The 21,114-nt window shown below is 44.4% G+C and overlaps 1 protein-coding gene across 1 annotated transcript in view; it reads left to right on the top strand.

The window, feature by feature from the left end:
* Positions 1-1,203: 1,203 nt before the first annotated feature.
* Positions 1,204-21,114, top strand: part of syt16 (synaptotagmin XVI) — a gene marked incomplete at its 3' end in the record, with an annotated part of 28,221 nt that continues 8,310 nt past the window's right edge. Inside the window, exons 1-3 of the mRNA XM_079528017.1 lie at positions 1,204-1,292; positions 10,412-10,591; positions 20,088-20,342. Of these exons, the coding sequence (XP_079384143.1) occupies positions 1,211-1,292; positions 10,412-10,591; positions 20,088-20,342 (517 nt within the window). The 5' untranslated portion in view covers positions 1,204-1,210. The remainder of the gene's footprint in view (positions 1,293-10,411; positions 10,592-20,087; positions 20,343-21,114) is intronic.

The following is a 21,114-nucleotide window of genomic DNA, read 5'->3' as shown; positions in this document are numbered from 1 at the left end:
TTCCTCCTTAATGATCCACTCAGACTGGACCTAGGAGCTGTTTTGCCTAATATAGATGACTCGTGGAGATATACACTAGATAAGATGGCGTCGATCAAAGTGGCATTGTTTAAATTGATTTAACTTGTCCCATTTCAGTTCTATCCGTGAGAGTATTACATATACGCCTTTCCCACCAAAATTATTAAATGCAGGAAAACACAAAAACAATGGCCGATTGAGTCCTTTCCCATTGCCAGTAGACCATTATTGTGTAACACACACACACACACGCACGCACGCACGCACACACACACACACACACGCATGCACTCTCACACACACACACACACACACACACACACACACACACACACACACACACACTCAGCCACTCTCTATCTTCCTCCCTCTCAGGCACATACTGGCAATCATCCAAACTGTTGTCAATAATTGTTTGGGGAAGAAACGAATGCAGAGAGTGCTACTTGGATGTTGCTGTTGTTATCATAGAGGCTTTTAAAGTGTGAGTTAGTTACAAACAAATTCTCTTTAAGTTGGATTGAAAAGGGATCAGGGGAAGCTCTGTCATAGCGTTGCCCAGAAAAACTTTAAACAGTATATGTATGTTTATAATGTGCTGTAGAATAGATCATCAGAGGAAGCAACCCTGAAAATGGTGGTCAGTGGGGAAGGTTAGATGATGGAAAATAGTATAAAAAATGGGCTGCTAGAACTGGATGAGTTTTGGGCAGAACCACAACATATTATGAAGGGACTAGACGTGGCTAGAAACAGAGGATCCTAAACCCTAACAACATGCTGGTTGCTACAATCATTTGCTTACTACATTTTCATCACCTTGCCCCTCGTTGGAGCTTGGGGCAGGAATCAGGAAGGGTGTTACGTCCGAAGGAAGGTTCCTGAGCAGACCGAAGGCTGGTTCCTGAGCAGACCGACGGCTGGTTCCTGACCACAGCAGTTCACAGCATTTTAGAGAGAGAGAGGGAAGAGAGAGAGAATGTTTAGGTGTTAGATTAAATGTATCTATGTATCTATCTACAGAAGTGGAAAGTCGTGTCACGGGCAAACAGAGTGGAGAGGGAAGTGTAGCAAAGAGGGGAAAAGAGTGGATACGAGAGCAGAATAAAAGATTGGAGTTGAGGGAAAAGTGGTCAAGGACAGTAGGAAAATAGAAGAGGTCTGTAGTAGAGGAGGTGTGGAAGGAGACATGGACAGTCTTAGAGGAACTACAGACCCCCAGTCAGCCGGGGCAGATCCCATTGCCAACCTGCCTTCCTCAACTACTAAACGTGAGATCTTTAGCATCATGGCTAAAATGACTGAATTGATTGTGTGGCTGAATGAGGTTCCATTGGTCTACTATATATGTATCAATGATTAATTATTGATTGATTGAAATTATACAATTATTGACATTGTAGTGTGCGGGCATGTAGATTTTGACTGTGGGAGCCAAATTATTTAAAATCATGAATCCTTCAAAGATAAAACTTTAAGCATTTATTGGACGTTGTCTTGGTGACACTGGCATTGTTGACTGGTACGGTAGATCTTACATAATAATCTAATTACATAACAAAGCCTCAACACTGTGTGTCTATGTGAAACTTGGTTAGAGCCTAACACCTATTTTACCACAAAATCAATCTACACCACAAGTATACTAACTCACATGTTTAAATATGCTAACTCATGCACAACGTTAAAATGTTCATCCTTTGAGGTAACGCTTAGTAACGAATGCTATCAATTCCCACCAATGGGTCTGAACAAGGTTAGGCCTGTCACAATTCGCCTAATCGTGATTATTTGAGATAATTGCAATTATTTTGCATAATCGTCATAATCGTTTTCCAAGTTGAAAAATACATTTTCAAAAATAGTGGAAATAGCAGACCTACAAGCCCACAACACGTTGCAACGTCGTCGTGAGATTGCAGATCGGCTATTTTCCACTATTAATGTTTTTTTACGTAGCCTAGTTATTAAATATGTCAGTCATTTTTTTGTCTATTTTGGTTATTTGTCATATCTGCCCTGTGCAACTTCAAATCCTAAAAGCCAAACATAGATTTGAATTCTATTCATATATTCCAGTGTTCACTGACAGAAACACAATTAAATCATTAATTGCTATTATTTGAGTGACAATAGTCTGGTAAAATGTGATAATCGTGACAATTAAGGTGATAGCTCTCCAAAAGCAAATTATATAGAGTAGTTGTACTTGCTTGCCTTTGAAAACAAGCCAAGAATGATTGATGTTCCCATAAGAAGGCCTGTAGAAGAGTAAACATGGCACTCGGCAAAACCTGAAGTTTCCCATCTCACCTAACATGACATCCTACAGTTATAAAACTGCACTGACTGTAGCCAGAATTGCTGATCTCTAGCGTTATTTATGATCCTTTTCTTTCCTGTCAAGGATCTTTTGGGGGGAGTTATGTTATTCCTCTGGGTAACAGGAAGGGTGGGCACCAAAACATTCTGGACACTAGGGAAAACTGGGCATAGTTTTGCTCAAGTTAGGTTTAGGGTTAAGGTTATGTTTAGACATACTGTACAGTAATTTTACTGAGGTGAGGTTTAGGGTTAGCACAGTTGTACTGAAGTTTGGGTCAGGCATAGTTTTACCAGATGGCACTTGGTGACATACAATGATTTAGTGTAATTCCCTTCGATGGTGGTTCAACTGAGCCAAGGAGATTGCCTCAGTATGTAATGCAGCCTTTGGACAGCAGAGGGCATCTCTACACCAATATTGATAAATCTTCCAACGAAATCCTTTTTAAACTCTCCAGGCTTTGGAAACTTAAAAACTGAACCCAGAGAAAACTAGAGGAACATTCAACATAACACTCTTTCAGTTTCTGTTTGTGATCCCATTTATTTATTTTTGAAACATTTTTAAAATGTTATTGTAACTTTATCTTAGAACACAGTTTGTGTTCTCACAGGGCATTCAAAACTTGGGGCATTGAAAATGTCTGAACTAGACCAATTATAACCTATATTCTCAATATCAACGTCGTGACATGTCACGAGGTGTAACAGGCTGATGGCCATATATGGTGGCGTGACCTGACGGACGGGCAGACAGGTTTTGCAGTTTTTCATAGTAATAACATTTCATTATAAAGCAAAAATGCTTTACACAAAAACTGAAGAAATAATAAACAACAAGAGTGAGAAGTGATCATGACATCTCCAGTCAACCTGCTCTTTACTACTAGCACTAGGCCTACCTACATTTTAATCTATGTATTCAAATCTTGGAAGTTTTACAACTGTACCACACACACATCACACAAGCTCTCTCCAGCTGTAACACATGCATCACAAAATAATAATAATAAATGAACTGGCCACTGCAACATTGAGGAAAGTTAATATTTTCATCTTACAGCACTTTCCACATAACTGTATTTTCAACAGACAATTAAGACTGTAGTTGAAAATACATCTTTTCTGTGGAACAGCTGCACAAGACCTCCTGACCTCACATCAGCTCTGAAAACGTCTCGGTTCCAAGTCGTCTTGAATGCCTCTTCACAACTGAAAAACTCTTGTCTTCCCAGCCAATCAAGGCTCATAGACTGATAGTACCATGGTAACATGAGCCCCTCTATTACGTGGGTGGGCAAAGGCACACTCATTATACCTAACACAGCCACTGGCCTGTTTCCACGGAAACTAACTGATGTTCAGGTGTGTGCGTGACAAAGAGAGAGAGACGAGGGAAGAGGTGGGCAGTTAATGTCAGCATCCTTGTGGTCACTGGGTTTGAGTATTGTGGACAGAACACAAACTGAATGTAATTATGAAGCAAGGCCAGTCTGACCTTCACAAACATACCTGGCTGTTAGTGTGTTTAATTCAGTAGAATTGTCATTACATCAGTAATGGCGTCTAGTACATTTGTCAATAGAGATGAGCGCTGTGTGTGTGCGTGTGCGTGTGTGTGTGCGTGCGTGCGTGCGTGCGTGCGTGCGTGCGTCCGTACATGCACATGTGCAGGCTCTCACATACAGTATGTAATCAGCAGCTTTCTTGTGTGTAGTGCGATAACTCGTGACAGGATACCGGCATAGTAGGCATACACACCTTACTGTATCAATAGCTACCACACCCATTCTCTCCGGCAACTGAATCTGAAATGGTGAGAAAACACACACACACTCTAAATGCCTGTGACTCAGTGTTCACACGATAAAAGCCTGAGTCTAAAATTCTACATTTGTACACACTCAAATAGTTCAATTAATTGTGTTCACTGGTTTGCCATCTATCCTACGTCCGAGAATTGACATGGTAACGCCCCGTCTGCCCCTGATTGGCCTACCGACACTGCCCTTCTTGCCCCCATGGTCTCACCAGACTGTCCTCCGATACGCAAGGTTACTCCGTGGTGGGAAATAAGTACATGGCAGCTTGGCACGCGCAACAGTAACTTGTAACTTTATTTTTTGTAGAAGAGGCAAACTAATATTGTTTGTGCCGTTTGTTTTGATTGAATAATTGATTGAACACGTATGTGCTATGATTTGATTGGGCTGTGTTCAAAATTAAAGTGTTCGTGTTGATTATCGTGTATTAATCTAATTATAGTAAACTAATACTATTATACTAAAAAAGATAAAGATCAAGGGAAAATATACATTTTTACAGTACAATAATGTTTCAAGTTTACACATGTATACAAAATAAACAGGCCAACGGCATAAACAATATTAGTTTGCCTCTACAAAAATTAAAGTAACTGTCGCGCGTGCCAAGCTGTCATTCTCTTCTATTATATCGTACTTGTATTATTTATTTATTTCCCACCACGGAGTAACCTCGCGGCAGACTATCCAGCATGTATCTTCTACCTCGGAGGAAAATCTGGTAAGGCCGGCAGTGTCGGTAGGCCAATCAGACGCAGGTGGGGCGTTACCATGTTTGTCTATGCTCGGACGTAGAAAAGATATACGCGCCTCATAGACACCTACCTGACTTGTCATTAACTGAGTTTTCTGCTAGCTTGTGTAGGCTGTGATACAACACATTGGCACCCATATAGGTGAGTTAGTGTGTATATTATATATTTTTTAGCTTTATATAGGGTATAGTCTACCCCACACTGCTCCCACCCGGCCACATACATGACCTAGTTTTTCACCTTTATGCTCGCAAAATGTTTGGATGCCACTCAAGAGTGCACCCATAAATGAGTGTGTATAGTGTACTTCGCTCTCACTGTAAACTATGTTTGTTTTCTTTGTAGTACACTTGAGGGGCTAGCTTAGGGTGCCAATGAAGTTGTATTTATTTGTTTTTCACTTTTTCTTTTTAAACCCTATACTTAGTTCACCGGATTCCCTTGGGCTCTATACTAGTCTCCTGTGTTTGCTCTACACTAAATATTTATACCAAAATAAGCCACAATGTGTGGTGTTGAGCTGCTATTTTTGCAGAATGTTGCCCCCAGGATAGGGACGCTAGGGTCCATGACATAGTCATAGACTGTTACTAGTTACTACTACCGTTACCATGGTACCACATGTTACCAAGCAAGAATGGCTTGGTATTTGAAATTTGTACTATGAAGCTATCATTATCAACATTTTTCGACAGCGGTCGAGATCATGGATTTCACAATGCCATGCCAGACTTCCCGGTCTTCATTGCCATCCCCAGTTCCTGCTTACTGATGCATGTGTCCCTAGCGATGACATCAGGGAACGACAGTTTTCTACCTCTGGTCTGGTTTGAGGCAGGACTCCAGAGAAGAAGGGAAGATATAACCTCATTGTCAGCTCTGTAGCAGTGGCCGGCAATCTGTGTTCTTCTGGATCGGACTAGTAAAGAAACACGGGGAAGGTTGCCGTATATTAGCTTAGTTGATGGGTGGCTCTTCCAAGACAGATTTTGCGCTCTCATTAGAAGGTGGGTGTAAGTGCCATCCAACCGTTTCTCTAGTTTCTTTGAAAGTGTCCATGTCTCGGAGCCATAGAGTAGAATCGGCTCAACGGTCGTCCTAAATATTTTTTACTTTTAACATATTTTAACATAGATTTTTACTTTTAACTTTTAGCTATAATGCACACAGTCGCTGTTGAGTGTGCAAAATGTCCAAAACTGGTCATTTTCAGGAAATGGAAAAAGGAACCAATAGAACTTATTATTATTCAGTAACAAGCTCTTGTTAATACTTTTCACTGATCCAATATTTATGAAACCCACAGACTCACTTATCTACTTTCACTACAAGCGCTGAGCTTGTAGACAGACTATTTGTGTTACTTCTGTGTGACACTGTAGTATGAAGAAGATTAATTTACCAAAAGAAAACATGAAATATGGAGATATGCAGTTTCTGCCCGACAGCGATGATATAGACTTTTGCTTCCAAGAAGCTCGTATAACTCTGCCAGTCTAAACCCATGGGTGAATGTGTCAATTACATTGCCTTCATTTGTGTTTGTGCTGTGCTGTGCTATAGCAGAAAGCTCTGAGATTGCCAGAAGGTCTGTGATCTGAGCTGTTGCATTTGTATTTGATGTGCGTTGGGAGGGAGGGATGTGTTTGAATGTTAATAACGGTTTGATAATTCATTATGTGCTTGCCTTCGTGTGTGTGTGTGTGTGTGTGTGTGTGTGTGTGTGTGTGTGTGTGTGTGTGTGTGTGTGTGTGTGTGTGTGTGTGTGTGTGTGTGTGTGTGTGTGTGTGTGAAATGAGGCCAATAAGGCCAATTTCCCCTCCCTCCAGAAAAACGAACACTCCGTTCAAGTGAATGAGGTTTAGGCCGTTACACACCTTTAACCTTAAAGGAGCATTCAGTAATTTGGGTGATTTGGAAAACCACCCAGTCCGCCCCGGTAACAAAATGTGCACATGCACGCTCTACAGTGGGGGAAAGTGCAACAGGCCAACAGCATGTGCACCAAGGCCCGCCCCCAGTCGATCATGATTGGAGGAAGGCCCCTCTCATCCTGATTGGATGAAGGCTTTGCCACCCGCCACCAAATTTGAAACTAGGGTTTTTTGACCCCAGGGGCTCACTGGGGACAGGGAGGAACTCCTTATATGGTCAGCACACTCTATAGTAGGGAGGATTATCCAGAAAAAAAGAAAAAATAAGTGATATTTGAATTAAGTAAAATCACTGAATATACCTTTAATGTTTAATGTCTTTTCAATTATCTTATTTTTTGGGTGGGAGGAGGGCTGCATTTATTGATAGAGTTACAGTAGACTGACAGGAAACGGGGAGAGAGATGGGCGGTGACACGCAGCAAAGGTCGATGGGATCGGGATTCAAACCTGCGACTCAAACCTGCGATTCAAAAATAAAAATATATATATTCATATCAAAGTGTGCAATGCATGCCGGTTTCACACATGTGTGCACATACGAGTGTTGTGTTTGTTCTCGAACTGTGTGCATGTGTATGTGTATATGGACACATGCACAGACCTACTCATGCTTTGTATGCATGTGCGTGCCCGGTGCCACTGACATGTACGTGTGTGAGCGCACATTAAACCCTTATCCCTGATTACTATGCCGGTGCTGACTTTTCCACCCCTCGCCTTTGAAGTGAACACCTCCAGAGGAAAGCAGACAGTACTTTGATGTTGCTGTTAGATTAGAAAGACTGGGAGAGATGCACACTGCCTTATAGAAGGCCACACTAGTAATACTGCTCATTAAACAGAGATATGAGCCCGCAGAGAGAAGAGAGAGGGGCTTTGTAGTCACTGAACAAAAGGGACTGCCTGCTGTCTCTCTCAGTGCACTGTAAGGTCATCAATTAATGTGGATAATTAGCTTTCAGGACCGTGTGTGTAGGTTGGTTGGCGTGCGTGCGTGCGTGCGTGTGTGTGAGAGAGAGAGAGATAATGCCAAAGAGTTGATGCCTTTTATTAATTTCACTCTAAGATCCTTAATGTGGGTAATTAGGTTTAGTTCCCTGTCCGTGTGATGTGCATGTGTGTGTGTGCATGTGTGTGTGTGTGTGTGTGTGTGTGTGTGTGTGTGTGTGTGTGCGCGTGCACGTGTGCGTGCAGTCTGAAAAGTAGTAAGGAGCAGTCACTGAACTATGCAGTATGTACTGTACTGTATACTGTATGTATGTTTGGAGCAACAGCAATCCCAACAATGAACAATCCCTGTGAATTTCAGAACTGCTAGCTGACTTAGCCTAGTTGCAGTAGTTGGTTTATCCCAGCAGACACTGCACAACATTATTCCTCTCTTGAAACACATCCCCTCAACTCTCTGTTTGACTTATTTAGTGCAGTTCCTCTTAACGTATCCCATCTGGGTCAAGTATATTTCTCTTACACTTGCCCTAAAAAAACTTCCATTTGTCCCAGACAAGCGGTTAATGTGGAGACCTGCTGTGCGTGTGTGCACGCACACGCATGCACGTATGTGAGGATGGCAGGTGTGAGAGCAGACTGTGACACGGGTGTTCTTCCTGTCCATCTGCCCTCGCTGACATTGACTCTGAGAACAACACACACTGAACCCTCTGTCTGTCTGTCTGTCTGTCTGTCTGTCTGTCTGTCTGTCTGTCTGTCTGTCTGTCTGTCTGTCTGTCTGTCTGTCTGTCTGTCTGTCCGTCCGTCCACCAGTGTCTCTGATGGTCTCTCTTTTGATCTCTACAGACTTGATTCTTCTTCTCTTATCTTTAGCTTTCATCGATTCACCTCCACCATGAGTGGTTGCCATGGAGATGAGGAACAGCGAGCACACGAGCCTCTGTGTGTATGTGTGTGTGTGTGTGAGACCGAGAGAGGCTTCTTTTTCTCTTGTTCTCTCCTTTTCTCGCCTCATCTTGGTAATTTCATCACTCTCCCTCCCTCGTGTTTTTTCTTCTTTTTTTCTGTACTTCCTTTCCACTTGCTGCTGTTCTCTCACCCCTGGCTCTCTCTTAAGGCTGGTCGATATGATCAATACTGCGATTATTTCAAACTTTTGCCTCGATTGCGATTAACAAACGATTATTTTAAAAAGAAACTTGACATGTGAGCGTGTACAGTACATTTTCACCGTTTATTTTGCCTGCCACGATTGTACAACAATGTATAATACAGGCCCACTGTCAATATCCTCATGGTCCACCAGTGGGCCCCAGACCACAGGTTGAGAACCACTGTCTTAGAGGTTCTAATGTGTGTTTTGATACATTTTCGGTTATTTGCCCAGCCCTACCCTCTCTCATTCTCTCCATTCTGATCTCTTTTTTACCATTCTCTTCATCTTTGCTGAGTCTTGCACGATGCTCCTTCACAGAAACCATTCCTTCTGTTCTTCTCAGAGCTGCATGTTTGAAAAAGGCTAGAACGTCTGTTGAAATGTTCATGACTGTGTGTGTGTGTGTGTGTGTGTGTGTGTGTGTGTGTGTGTGTGTGTGTGTGTGTGTGTGTGTGTGTGTGTGTGTGTGTACAGCTACCCCAACTGTTCATTGACATAGTGAAATAATGATGCTTTTTGAACTTGTAGATCTGCTATTTTCACATCTGAAATAGTTCAAGTGATTTATTCATAAAGTACTTTTCCCCCTTCCTATATGAATGTAGTGGATGTACCAATTTTCTTTTCTTTTTTTATAATTATAAATATTATTCTCTGGTATCGGCTAACACAGAAATTGTGGTATCGGGATCGGATCGGAAACGAAAAAAGTGTATATCGGGACATCCCTACAAATTATACAGCATACTGTATACTGATACAACTGGTACCAGGAAAACAGGATGTACTAAGGAGGTGTGGGCCAACATCACCAATGAAGTTCTATTGTGTATACTGTGTACACATGTATTGACTTGTAACCAATGAACCCACAGGAATTTGTGATTGTGGTAATTCTGGTGCAGAAACATATTGTATAGACAGCTCCCGGGTGCAGTACTTAGTTTAGACAGTACTTAGTTTAGACTAGTCATTTGGTTAGACCAGTCATTAGTCCTACAACTACAACCTATCTCAAACCCTCACCCTAACCATAACCTCCCACAGGGCAGCACACCTAAACCTAACCTTAACCCATGTCTAACCAATGACTAGTCTAAACTAAGCTCCCATCATCACCTAAGTGACAGATGTGGTACAGGGATAACAGATGTGCAATGAATAGTAGAACCAATACTCAAATACCCTCAAAATGCTTCACAGAACATCTAGCATGATGGAGTGCAGCAACAGCACCTTTGCATTCCCTGAATACTAAAGCCTCGCTCATTGTGTCTGTGTATGCATCTCATGTACCATGCGTACTGTGTGTGTCCGTGCCTGTGTGTGTGTGCATGCATGCGTGCACGTCACCAGGCTGTCTGTTTGTGTGGTCTGATCAGTGTGTCATTGTGTGTCCCCTCTCCCTCTCCTCCCTGTCCCTCTCTTCTCTGTCCCTGGCAGTCACCCCCGAGGCCATCGGCTTCCTCTCAGCGGTGGGGGTCTTCGTCGTGGCACTGGCCGTGCTTTTCCTCTTCATCAACAAGAAGCTGTGCTTCTCCAACGTAGGAGGCCTGCCTTGCCTGGAGGAGCACGGACACCGCCGCAGGAAGAAGACCCGCAGTGGCATCCGCCAGGGCCTGGGTGAGAGAGAGAGAGAGAGAGAGAGAGAGAGAGAGAGGAATAAATGACGACGGGCGAGCAGAGGGTGGTGAGAGATGGCGAGGAGGTGAATGAGGGAGAGAGGGATGAGGGATGAAAGGGAGAGAGGTAAGGGGGAGCCAAGGATCTTCCAGGGCATCTGTGCGTGAGTTGTGCTGGGTGAGGCATGGAAGACGGAACAGAAGCTGTAACATTAGTTACAACGTTACGCGGACAGTGCAACCCTCCTCTCTTATCTTTCCCTGTTAGGAGGAGGTTTCTTTTCCCACTTCCTGGTTTGCCACCATATAAATCTGGCGCACCGACTTGTGTACAAACACGATAAATGCCTCTAAAACAGAGATTGCATGTGCTCAGGTTGTCTCACTGTCACAAGGCACTACAGGCATGTACAGTATTAGCCTGGCTAATAAGCCAGACTAATATCACACAACACTGTCGCGGTATATCAGTCTGGGCTGGCTCCACTTGGATTTCATTTCCCGGGGGGCGGGTTCAAACATTTTCTCTTTGACGCAATTGGTCAGAGCTACTGTCAGTCAAAAGTCTCAAGCATTGAACGTCACTGTACCAAAGCCCGCCCATATTGCATACCGTGTCCCGATTGGTCCGACCTGTTCTCGATTGTAGGAAAGAGGCGTGCTACTGAGCCTCGCCAGACCGAAATCCGCTGGTAGGCAACTTTTTTTTGCCAACGGCTGATTCGGTCTGGTTTATTAACCAGGCTAGTACAGTATGTGTTCCCTCTGGCCTTGAAATTCCCTGGGTTTCTGCAGGCCAACTCAACTGTGTAAGAATGGTTCACATCCTATATGCTTATGTGAAACAGCTGAAATTTGCTTCCAAAGTCTCACATTGTAGGTAAGGTGTTTCCTCCAACGCTGTGCAAACACTACAGTAGCGGCTTTTCCGTAGGTCAGTGATATGTGATTGGCAGGTGTTCCTCTATATTCTGGTATTTCCAGTTCGCTCCTTATGCAAACATCACGTCCTGTTTGGATGTTATCCATGACAAAGCTTTTAGATGGAAGTTCAACTGTTACGGATGTAACCGTTGGAATTGTCTGGGAGAGATTTCTAGTCTAAGGTAGGGGATTTGTTTTTTAGACTTCTTTTTATTGGTGCTTTATATGCTACCTGGCTCTTCTGTTACATAACTGTCATAAAAGTTCTTATTTAGACAAGTTTATATCCCTGTGTTGTCCTAAACTACACATGCATTGTTTAAGAAACATTTTCATATCCATCTGAGCAGTATGGGACAAAGTTAACTAATTTTTGTCATCGCAGATAATAATAATAAAACTTTATTTGTATAGCACGTTTCATGACATGAAATGTAGCTCTCAAAGTGCTTTACAGAGCAATGGAGAAAAAAAGAAAAGAAAAGCAAGGCATAAACATTAAAAAAGAGTGTAGAAGTGGGTGAGATGAGACATATGTATGTCCCAGTCAGATCGATTAATTATTTGGATCTGTCCTTAAGTATGTTTATTAACCCGTTAAAACCGGGAAAGGATCTGTGTCATTTTAGATTTTAGCTATATATATTGTAGCAGCATTTTAGCTATGTATATTGCAGCCAAGTACCGGTGTTAGATTATTGTCTGGTTAACATCTCTTCATATAATTGGTCCTCACTAATGTTCATGATAAAACACCACAATTTTTTCCTACTCAGTCTGTGTCTCGTAGGAGGGCTTTGGGCAGTTCGGACACCCGTCCACCAGTGACATCATCATGGCAACCTGACTGTAGAAAGTAACAGTACAGTAAAGAACTTGGGGATCACTATTGATTCTGAACTGAATTTTAATTCACACATTAATCATGTTACCAAGATTGCCTTTTTTCATCTTAGAAATATTGCACGAATCAGAGCCTATTTGTCACTGGACGATGCAAAAACGCTAATCCACGCCTTTGTTTTTTCTCGGCTTGATTACTGCAATGCACTTTTTTCTGGATTGCCTAAGAAATCAACTGACAGATTACAACTTGTCCAAAATGCAGCAGCCAGAGTCTTAACTAGAACTAAGATGAGAGAACATATTACTCCAGTCTTGGCCTCATTGCACTGGCTTCCGGTTGTTTTTAGGATTGATTTTAAAATTCTTTTACTTGTTTATAAAGCTCTCAATGGTCTCGCACCTTCCTACCTACATGACTGCCTGCCGAAATATGTCCCAAACCGCCCCCTAAGGTCTTCCACTGCTGGCCTGCTCGCTTTGCCTAAAAAAATGGCAACTAAAAAATACGGGGAAGCAGCTTTTTGCTTCTACGGGCCAACGGCGTGGAACAAACTCCCACTGTACCTTCGACAGGCAGCCTCTGTAGACATTTTTAAAGCTCAGCTCAAGACCCACTTTTACACCCTTGCTTTTAATTGATTTATCTGTCTTTTAAAAAAAATGTTATTCATGTCCTCACTGTATTGTTTATGCCTTGCCTTTCTTTTCTTTTTTGTGTAAAGCACTTTGAGCTGCATTTCATGTCATGAAAGGTGCTATACAAATAAAGTTTTATTATTATTATTATTATTATTATTAGGCAGATTATTTTTTAAACAAGATTTGTTTTAAAATATATTTAGATTTGTATTATCGTGAGAACGATGGCTTCAACTTTTGCATTGCAACTTTTCAGGAAAAGAAAGCCTGCCGTTTCTATTAGCTTGGATTCACCATCGATGATGTCACTGGTGGACGGGTTTCTGAACTGCCCACAGCCTTCCTATGAGTCACAGACTGAGTAGGAAAGAAATGTGATATTTTATCATGAACATTAGTTAGGACCAATTATAGGAAGAGAAGTTGAAAAGTGGTGAAGTGGTCCTTTAATTAGTGTTTTGACATTTCCAATACAATATAATGTGAAGCACCGGTAGTTAATCAGTGATTGGGAGCTGGAACCCTTTCAATAGTGGCAGTGGTTTCAGCGCTGTGCCAATAAAGGCATAACCACCTGGTAAGTTAGGAAGGAAACATAAATTCGATTGATTGCATTGCAAATTGAGTAAGCCAGAAGACCCCTAGACAAGATAACGACACCTAATGTACTAAATAATAACCTGGGTTATGGATTAGCATACAACACATACCGTATGACATGGTGCGATCAAAGACTGTGCATATGAAACATGTATGAAAGCATGTATGTAGCAGCACATTCGTTTTCAAGAATGTAATTTGCAGCTGAAATCCTTTTCATTCCATTTATTGGAAACACTCCTTCATTCAGTCCTTTCAACAGTCTTCTATTCATCGAGCGGCAGCCAAAGGACTGTCTGGCCTCATCTGTATGCCTCAGTGTGTTTGTGTATCGAGTGAGGGCTGCTGTCTTCGAGAAATTGTGTGTTATTGAAGGAGGTAGGCCTGTATCGACAGGTAAACATTCAACCATCTACATAGGGCTGGTATAGACTCAGCAGAAGTTGGTCTGAACTCTACCATTTAAATTCACTTTCATTTAGTAACTGACCATGCAGTGGCCATTTTGATCTTATGTTATACATGTGGAAAACACGCCTCCAACAGGTCGGGGTTTCCTAACACCCCAGTGTATGACATAAGACATAAGCCCTATTGACATGAATAGTCAATATAGGGCTGTACTGAAATTAAAAAAGATGAACCGGTAGGGATAGCAGAAAGATTAGTAGAACAACATCGATCGTGCTTATATAGCTTGCCGTCTGTGCTTCCATTGATTTCAGTTTCATCTGAATGACGGCTAAAACCTCTACTATTTAATGTGATTTCAATTATACAGCCTGTATAATAACCAAGTAATTATTTTCTTAAACATTCTTCCAAATGCAAGTCTCTGCCTATTCCAGTTTAGAATCAGCCCAGGATAGCAATATTGATATGAGAAATTGGGATATGTGTGTTTGTGTTTTGTTCTGTTTGTATACGCAAGTGGATTCACAGGTGTAATATATTTCAATTTTGGTAATTTTGTCTATGGAGTTGACATTACTCCTCTAGGTTTTCCCTGTGTATTTTTGGCTTATTTTTGTAAGCTGTAAGCATTCCTGTCAAACAGGCAAATAGAACCAGACTGATTTTATGGTATCCATAAGATCATATACTGTACCTCCCATCACATTAATATTGATACCAAATTACATCACTCAAAATGACATACTGAACGTGCCTTTTCTCGCCCGATGTGAACGCACCTAAAACTATATTTGCTATTTCTTACGTGGACATTTATTTTTGGTGTGAGCCGTCTTTATTATCACAAGAACTAATTAAAAACATCGCTATTGCACCACTCTGAGAATCTCCTCAGATTTCAGAGTTCTCTGGTGTTGATGCCACAGAGTGCTCTGATATAAGTGAATTTAGAATAAATACTAATGTTGCCATTTTCATCCTTGTATATCCATGTATACTGTATAGCCTGTAGGTGTGTTGAATACTGTCTAGAATAGGCCTACCAAACTCAAGGCTATGACTTCCTCCTTCACCTTTTGGACTCTCTGGATAACCAGGCTTCTGATTTGGGGGCGGTCACTCAGTGTTCTGGCTGTTCCCCCTGACTCAACCTAGAGTGTGGCAATTTTCAAGTGGCGACCTTCTGACCGCTCTGAATTCCAAATGACCAGAGAGTGCCCAGAGCGTATTCCAGAACACACCCTTATATTGATGACAGACTGTACACTTGCGGGTTGGCGAAAGGGCCTTTCTGTGTGGAGTTTGCATGTTCTCCCCGAGTCCCCTGGCCTAGGGTATGTATTATGTACCCTTACAAAAAACATGCAGTAATCCTGGTCTCTATACTGCCTCCCCCTGGTCAGCCTGGGGGCCTGATGGAGGGGAAAGGAACTGGTTGGAATAACGTGTTCCTTCCTCGCGGTATGTCCTACTGGGGAAACTCCCCCCTGTCAGGTGATAAGAAGCAGCCTGCTCACTCCTCATGCATTGAAGGAGGCATGAGCTCAGCTCCGGGCTCTCCCCAGGTTGGCAGAGGGAGAGTAGCGCCCAGGATTACAGTTTAGGCAATTGGCACCGGGTGAAAAATGGTTTACAAAATCGTGGGATAAAAAATCATATATATATAGCTTTAGCTTAGCTTTTCAATTTGCAGGGTACTCCGCATCACATTACACACATAGTTTACACACTTGAAAACACCATTAAATATTGAAAATGAATCCAAAACTTACAACAAGGCAGGTGTGCCGTCAGAAGTGGACTTGGGCCCAGTGAGGCTTACCAGGAGTGTCACAGTCTGTCTCTCCCTCAGTCTGTGTCTCCACCCTGGCCACTCCAATAGGCCTATCCCATTCCACCACACTGCTGTCCCATTTACACACCTGTCTCCAACTCCCTCATCAGCCCACCTGCGAACCTTTCAACCAGCTGGTAAAACTGGGCTCAGTGCAAACACTCATTGTCAGTTCATAAGTTCGTTGTCGTGGATGTCATGTGTTACCTGCTCCTGTTTAGACTACTTTGTCTTTTTCGACATCCTGATTCCTGCCTGCAACTCCTGTGTAAGATTTTACTCTTTTCTTCATTAAATACTTTGAGATCAGCCCTAGTTTGTTGTGACTTTGCATTTGGGTTCAACCACTCTGTCTGCATCCATGACAGTATGAACTGACCATAAAAATGAACCCAGCAGAGTTACAACTTTTCAAGAAGAAGGTTGTGGATTCTGAAAATGTGGTTGATCATTGCCTCTCCTCCTAACCTGCGTGCTGAACTTCAGAGGCAGATTTCAACCCAGCAGCAGTGGTCGGATATCGAGGATATCGAGGCGAAGTCGTGGCGGAGAGGGTATTCGGCTCGGTGACCTAAGGGTTGCATCACTGCTTTTTGCCTTCAGCTCTCACTGGACCGGTTCGCAGCCGAGTGTACGGCGGCTGGGATGAGGATCAGCGTCTCCAAATCTGAGGCCATGGTTCTCAGCAGGAAACCGGTGGATTGTGCAGTCCGAGTAGGGAATGAGGCATTACCCCAGTTGAAGGAGTTCAAGTATCTCGGGGTCTTGTTCACGAGTGAGGGGAGGTTGGAGAAGGAGATCAGCCGGAGAATCGGAGCGGCAGGGGCGGTATTGCAGTCGCTGTACCGCACTGTTGTGACGAAAAGAGAGTTCTCTGTCTACCGAGCAATCTTCGTTCCTACTCTCACCTATGGTCATGAAGTGTGGGTCATGACCGAAAGAATAAGGTCGCGAATACAAGCGGCCGAAATTAGTTTTCTTCGACGGGTGGCTGGCATCTCCCTTAGAGATAGGGTGAGAAGTTCAGTCACACGAGAGAGACTCGGAGTAGAACCGCTGCTCCTTCGCCTGGAAAGGAGTCAGCTGAGGTGGTTCGGGCATCTGGTCGCGACGCACGTCCCACTGGGAGGAGACCCCGGGGCAGACCAAGGCGCAGTTGGAGGAAATACATCGACTCACTGGCCTTGGAACGTCTCGGAATCCCCCAGGAGGAAGTCACTAATGTTGCTCTGGAGAGGGAAGTCTGGAGCACTCTGGTGGAGCTGTTGCCCCCGCGACCCGACTACGGATAAGCGGTTGAAGATGGATGGATGGAGCAGTGGTCGGTTTCTGTCCAGGACCCTTATGAGGGGTCTCGCTTGGCCCTTTGTATGGGGAACTATGGGCCTCAGGAGAAGGCGTGGTCGCCATGGCTCCCTACACCCCCAGAGCACCCTGCTGCCCAGCACCCTGCTGGCCGACACCCAGAGCACCCTGCTGCCCAGCACCCTGCTGGCCGACACCCAGAGCACCGTGCTGCCCAGCACCCTGCTGGCCAATGTCCAGAGCACCGTGCTGCCCCGCATCCATGAGCCCATGCTAGCTGTCCGCATTGATGACCTGCCTGCGCCCTCTGCACCCTCACCGGCTGTATCAGCTGCTGACCTGCCGGAGCCCTTCCCAGCCATCTCCTTAGATGTCCTGCCTGCGCCCTCTGCACTGTTAACAGTCCTATCAGCTGATGACCTGCCAGAGCCTGCAGCCCCGCCTCCCGTGTCTGCAGCCCGACCTCCTGTGTCTGCAGCAGCGCCTCCTGTGTCTGCAGCAGCGCCTCCTGTGTCTGCAGCAGCGCCTCCTGTGTCTGCAGCACCGCCTCCTGTGTCTGCAGCAGCGCCTCCTGTGTCTGCAGCACCGCCTCCTGTGTCTGCAGCACCGCCTCCTGTGTCTGCAGCAGCGCCTCCTGTGTCTGCAGCACCGCCTCCTGTGTCTGCAGCACCGCCTCTTGTGTCTGCAGCACCGCCTCCTGTGTCTGCAGCACCGCCTCCTGTGTCTGCAGCACCGCCTCCTGTGTCTGCAGCACCGCCTCCTGTGTCTGCAGCACCGCCTGCAGCACAGCCACCTGTGTCTGCAGCAGCGCCTGCAGCACAGCCACCTGTGTCTGCAGGCCCGGCTCCTGCAGCTCCACTTCCTGCAGCTCCACCTGGAGCCCCGGCTCCTGTAGCCCCGGCTTCTGCAGCCCCGGCTCCTGCAGCTCAAAGTCAAAGGCGTACGATTTGTCACAAACGTTACCGCAGTGAAATTTGTTCTCTGCATTTGACCCATCTCTTGGAGCGGTGAGCCGCAGCCATGGAGCGGTGAGCTGCAGCCGTGCCGTGCTCGGGAATCATTTGATTAGTTGATTTGACCCCCCAATCCAACCCATTGATGCTTAGTGCCAAGCAGGGAGGCATTGGGTCCCATTTTTACAGTCTTTGGTATGACCCGGCCGGGGATCGAACCCCAACCTCCCAGTTTCAGGGCAGACACTTTCACCACAAGGCTCCACCTGCATCCCAGACAGAGGCTTACCCGGAGAGTGTCCACTAATGCCGACTGAGTGCTGTTCGAGAGGAAGATAAGTAATGAGTAATGATTCCTCCTCCTCGCCAATATAGGACGTGAAAGTGGTACCGTTCGTTCGTGTCCACATTCCGTTCTCGTTAATATGAGATGCGAACAGGGCCATCTGTGTCACCACAGAACGCAGAAGATACATTGACCAAGGATCAGTGTATGATGACTTATGTTTGAAGTTGAACCCCTAAATAGATATTAGATTGATACATATATACTGTAACAGACAGATCAGATAGGGTTCTACACTGAAAGCTGAAAGAAGAAGAAACGAGCTGGATGCCATACTCTGGTTCAATTGCAAGATAGACCAAGCTGATGGTTGTCATGCTTTATCTGTGTTCTGTGTTCTCAAATGAAAATTCAGGTCACGGAGCAATGTGGTTCAGTTAAACTAAAGTGTTGCACGGACACTAGCCTCGGTACCAGGCTGTCATTTTCGTTGGCGCAAAAAATGAAAGCCTGGAGGAACGCATTGGCCGCTCTGGTCTAGAAGTGGGAGTCAACCCTTCCGGGTGGGCGTCGCTCCAAATGAGGTGACGTAGCGCTGCACTGGGGGGGGGAGGAGGGGCCGGGGGTGACTGACAGATCGGTGAGATCCAATCACGGCGTGCGCAAATCTCTGCCGCGACCCGCCCCTCTAGACCAGAAACCTAACACATTAGCTCAGGCTACACGGACACTAACCCTCACCCTATGGTCAGCGGAAATCTAACAAGATGCTCTCACAGCATAATGGTGTTGAATTTAAGATTCAGTGTAAATCAGTCATTTAAACCTTTTTACTTTGCTTCATTGTCACTTTATCTTTACTGTTCATATGAGCAATTTATTACCTGACTGTCTAGGATTGCCTCTTAGTGTATCTTTATGCCTGCGTGTGCGTGAATAAGTGTGTATGTAATTGCATGTCTTCAGCAATGGAGAGTGTACAGTACAGTTATATTAAGTTAATACTTGCCTCACAATGTTTCTTATAATGATGTCGCCGTACCTATTATACACAAGTTTGTGTGCGTGCAAGGCAAGCACATCTTGACAATAAATCAATCAACCTTCGCCTGCCCACTCTCGGAAAAGCAAATCTGCTCCTTAGGTTACCATGGTGATAACTCAGGTAGACAGGGACACTTTGTGCTTGTTGACCCGTGCTGGTGAGAGTGGGTATGGGGCAAGCGCCCGCGTATTCCTCGTTACCGCATCATTCATTCAGCTGTTGCTAGCCAATTATGGGGAAATGATTATGAAGTGAATAGAGAAGCATTTGTCGCCATGTGCAATTGTGCATGTGTGTGTCATATTCAGAAGCAGAGAGGGATAGAAACAGTGAGAAACGGAGACAATGAGTGAAATGTGGAGGGCTGTGTGGAGTGTGGATAGTGAGACAGTCTCACATCAACAACTATGAACTGAGCCATGCTTTGAAGTCTCATTTGCTGTTCCATTCTTATTGAAGTTTGTTTTTCTTTCTGTTTTGTTTCCATCCATGACTCCCCTGCTGTGTGGATTTTCCTTTGTACATTCCTCTCCTCTCCTCAGATTTGATCCTGCTTGTCCCCAGTCTCAACTCCTGTCTTCTGTAGCTGTATGTGTGGCTCTCTACACATGCATGTATGTTTGTGTGTGTGACCTCCTTTCCCTCCGACAGTGAACAGTTACGGTGATGACGATGATGACGAAGACGCCACCAGCTCATCCAACAGCGAAGACGAGGTGCTGAAGCAGTTTGAGATCTCTGTGTCGCGCTCCCAGAGCTTCAGAAACACCTCGGCTGCAGCCAACAGCGCTGTTACACAGAACCAGAGCCAGAACCAGGATCAGCCACCGTCAAGCCGACGACAAAAGTTTAACAGACTAGTCGAAGACCAGGAGGAGGGCAGCACAGAGCCCTCAGACTGTGAAGGTATGGCCATATGAAGACACATTATAGGATACTTTGATAACAGTAGCATACATTAGGCTCAATCATGCACAAAATCCATAATCTACTTGACATCACATACTGTAAAACCTGAAATCTGAGGTCACTATTATCCCCTAAAAAGTCCTAAAAGTTCACCAAACAGAGAGTTCGCACCAGTCAGGGTTAACCAGCCTAACTGGTCTGAAAGGCCACAAATAACATTTCCATCACAGATCAACCACTGTATAAAGAGCTCAGTGGGGCTAAGTAGCAATGGAAACAGACACATGAGCCCAGTATGGGCAGATAACAGAGATCTAGGTCTTTAGTTTAATTGGGAAACTTGTTTATACGCCAATGGTTTCTAGTGTCCTAAACACAACCTAATGAGTGGCCAGCCGAGGGGCAAGTGCAGTGATGGAGGGAAGAGGGAAATCATTTAAAAAAAAGGGAGAGGGACGTTTATCCAACATATTGTATAGTGCAGTGTCTTAATTGCCTTTGGACCACAAGGTTGTGGGTTCAATCCCAGGCAAGGCCATATCAGTGTATGAGAATCAAGCCTTCATGGGCAGAATGCAGAAACAAAACCAAATAAATCACAGCCACCTTTAACTTCTGACCAATCACACATAATGTTCGACTGGTGGAGATGTTCAGACAGCTAATTGGGAAATCCTGGAGGATCAAGAACTGTCGAACAGAACTTTGGCAAGGCAGGCACTGCTAAAGTTCGTATGCCATTTTGTTCTTATTGACCTGCAGAAGATGA

This window comes from Electrona antarctica, assembly GCF_951216825.1.
Source record: "Electrona antarctica genome assembly, chromosome: 18".
Classification (NCBI taxonomy): domain Eukaryota; kingdom Metazoa; phylum Chordata; class Actinopteri; order Myctophiformes; family Myctophidae; genus Electrona; species Electrona antarctica.
This window is presented reverse-complemented; position numbering and strand designations above follow the sequence as displayed.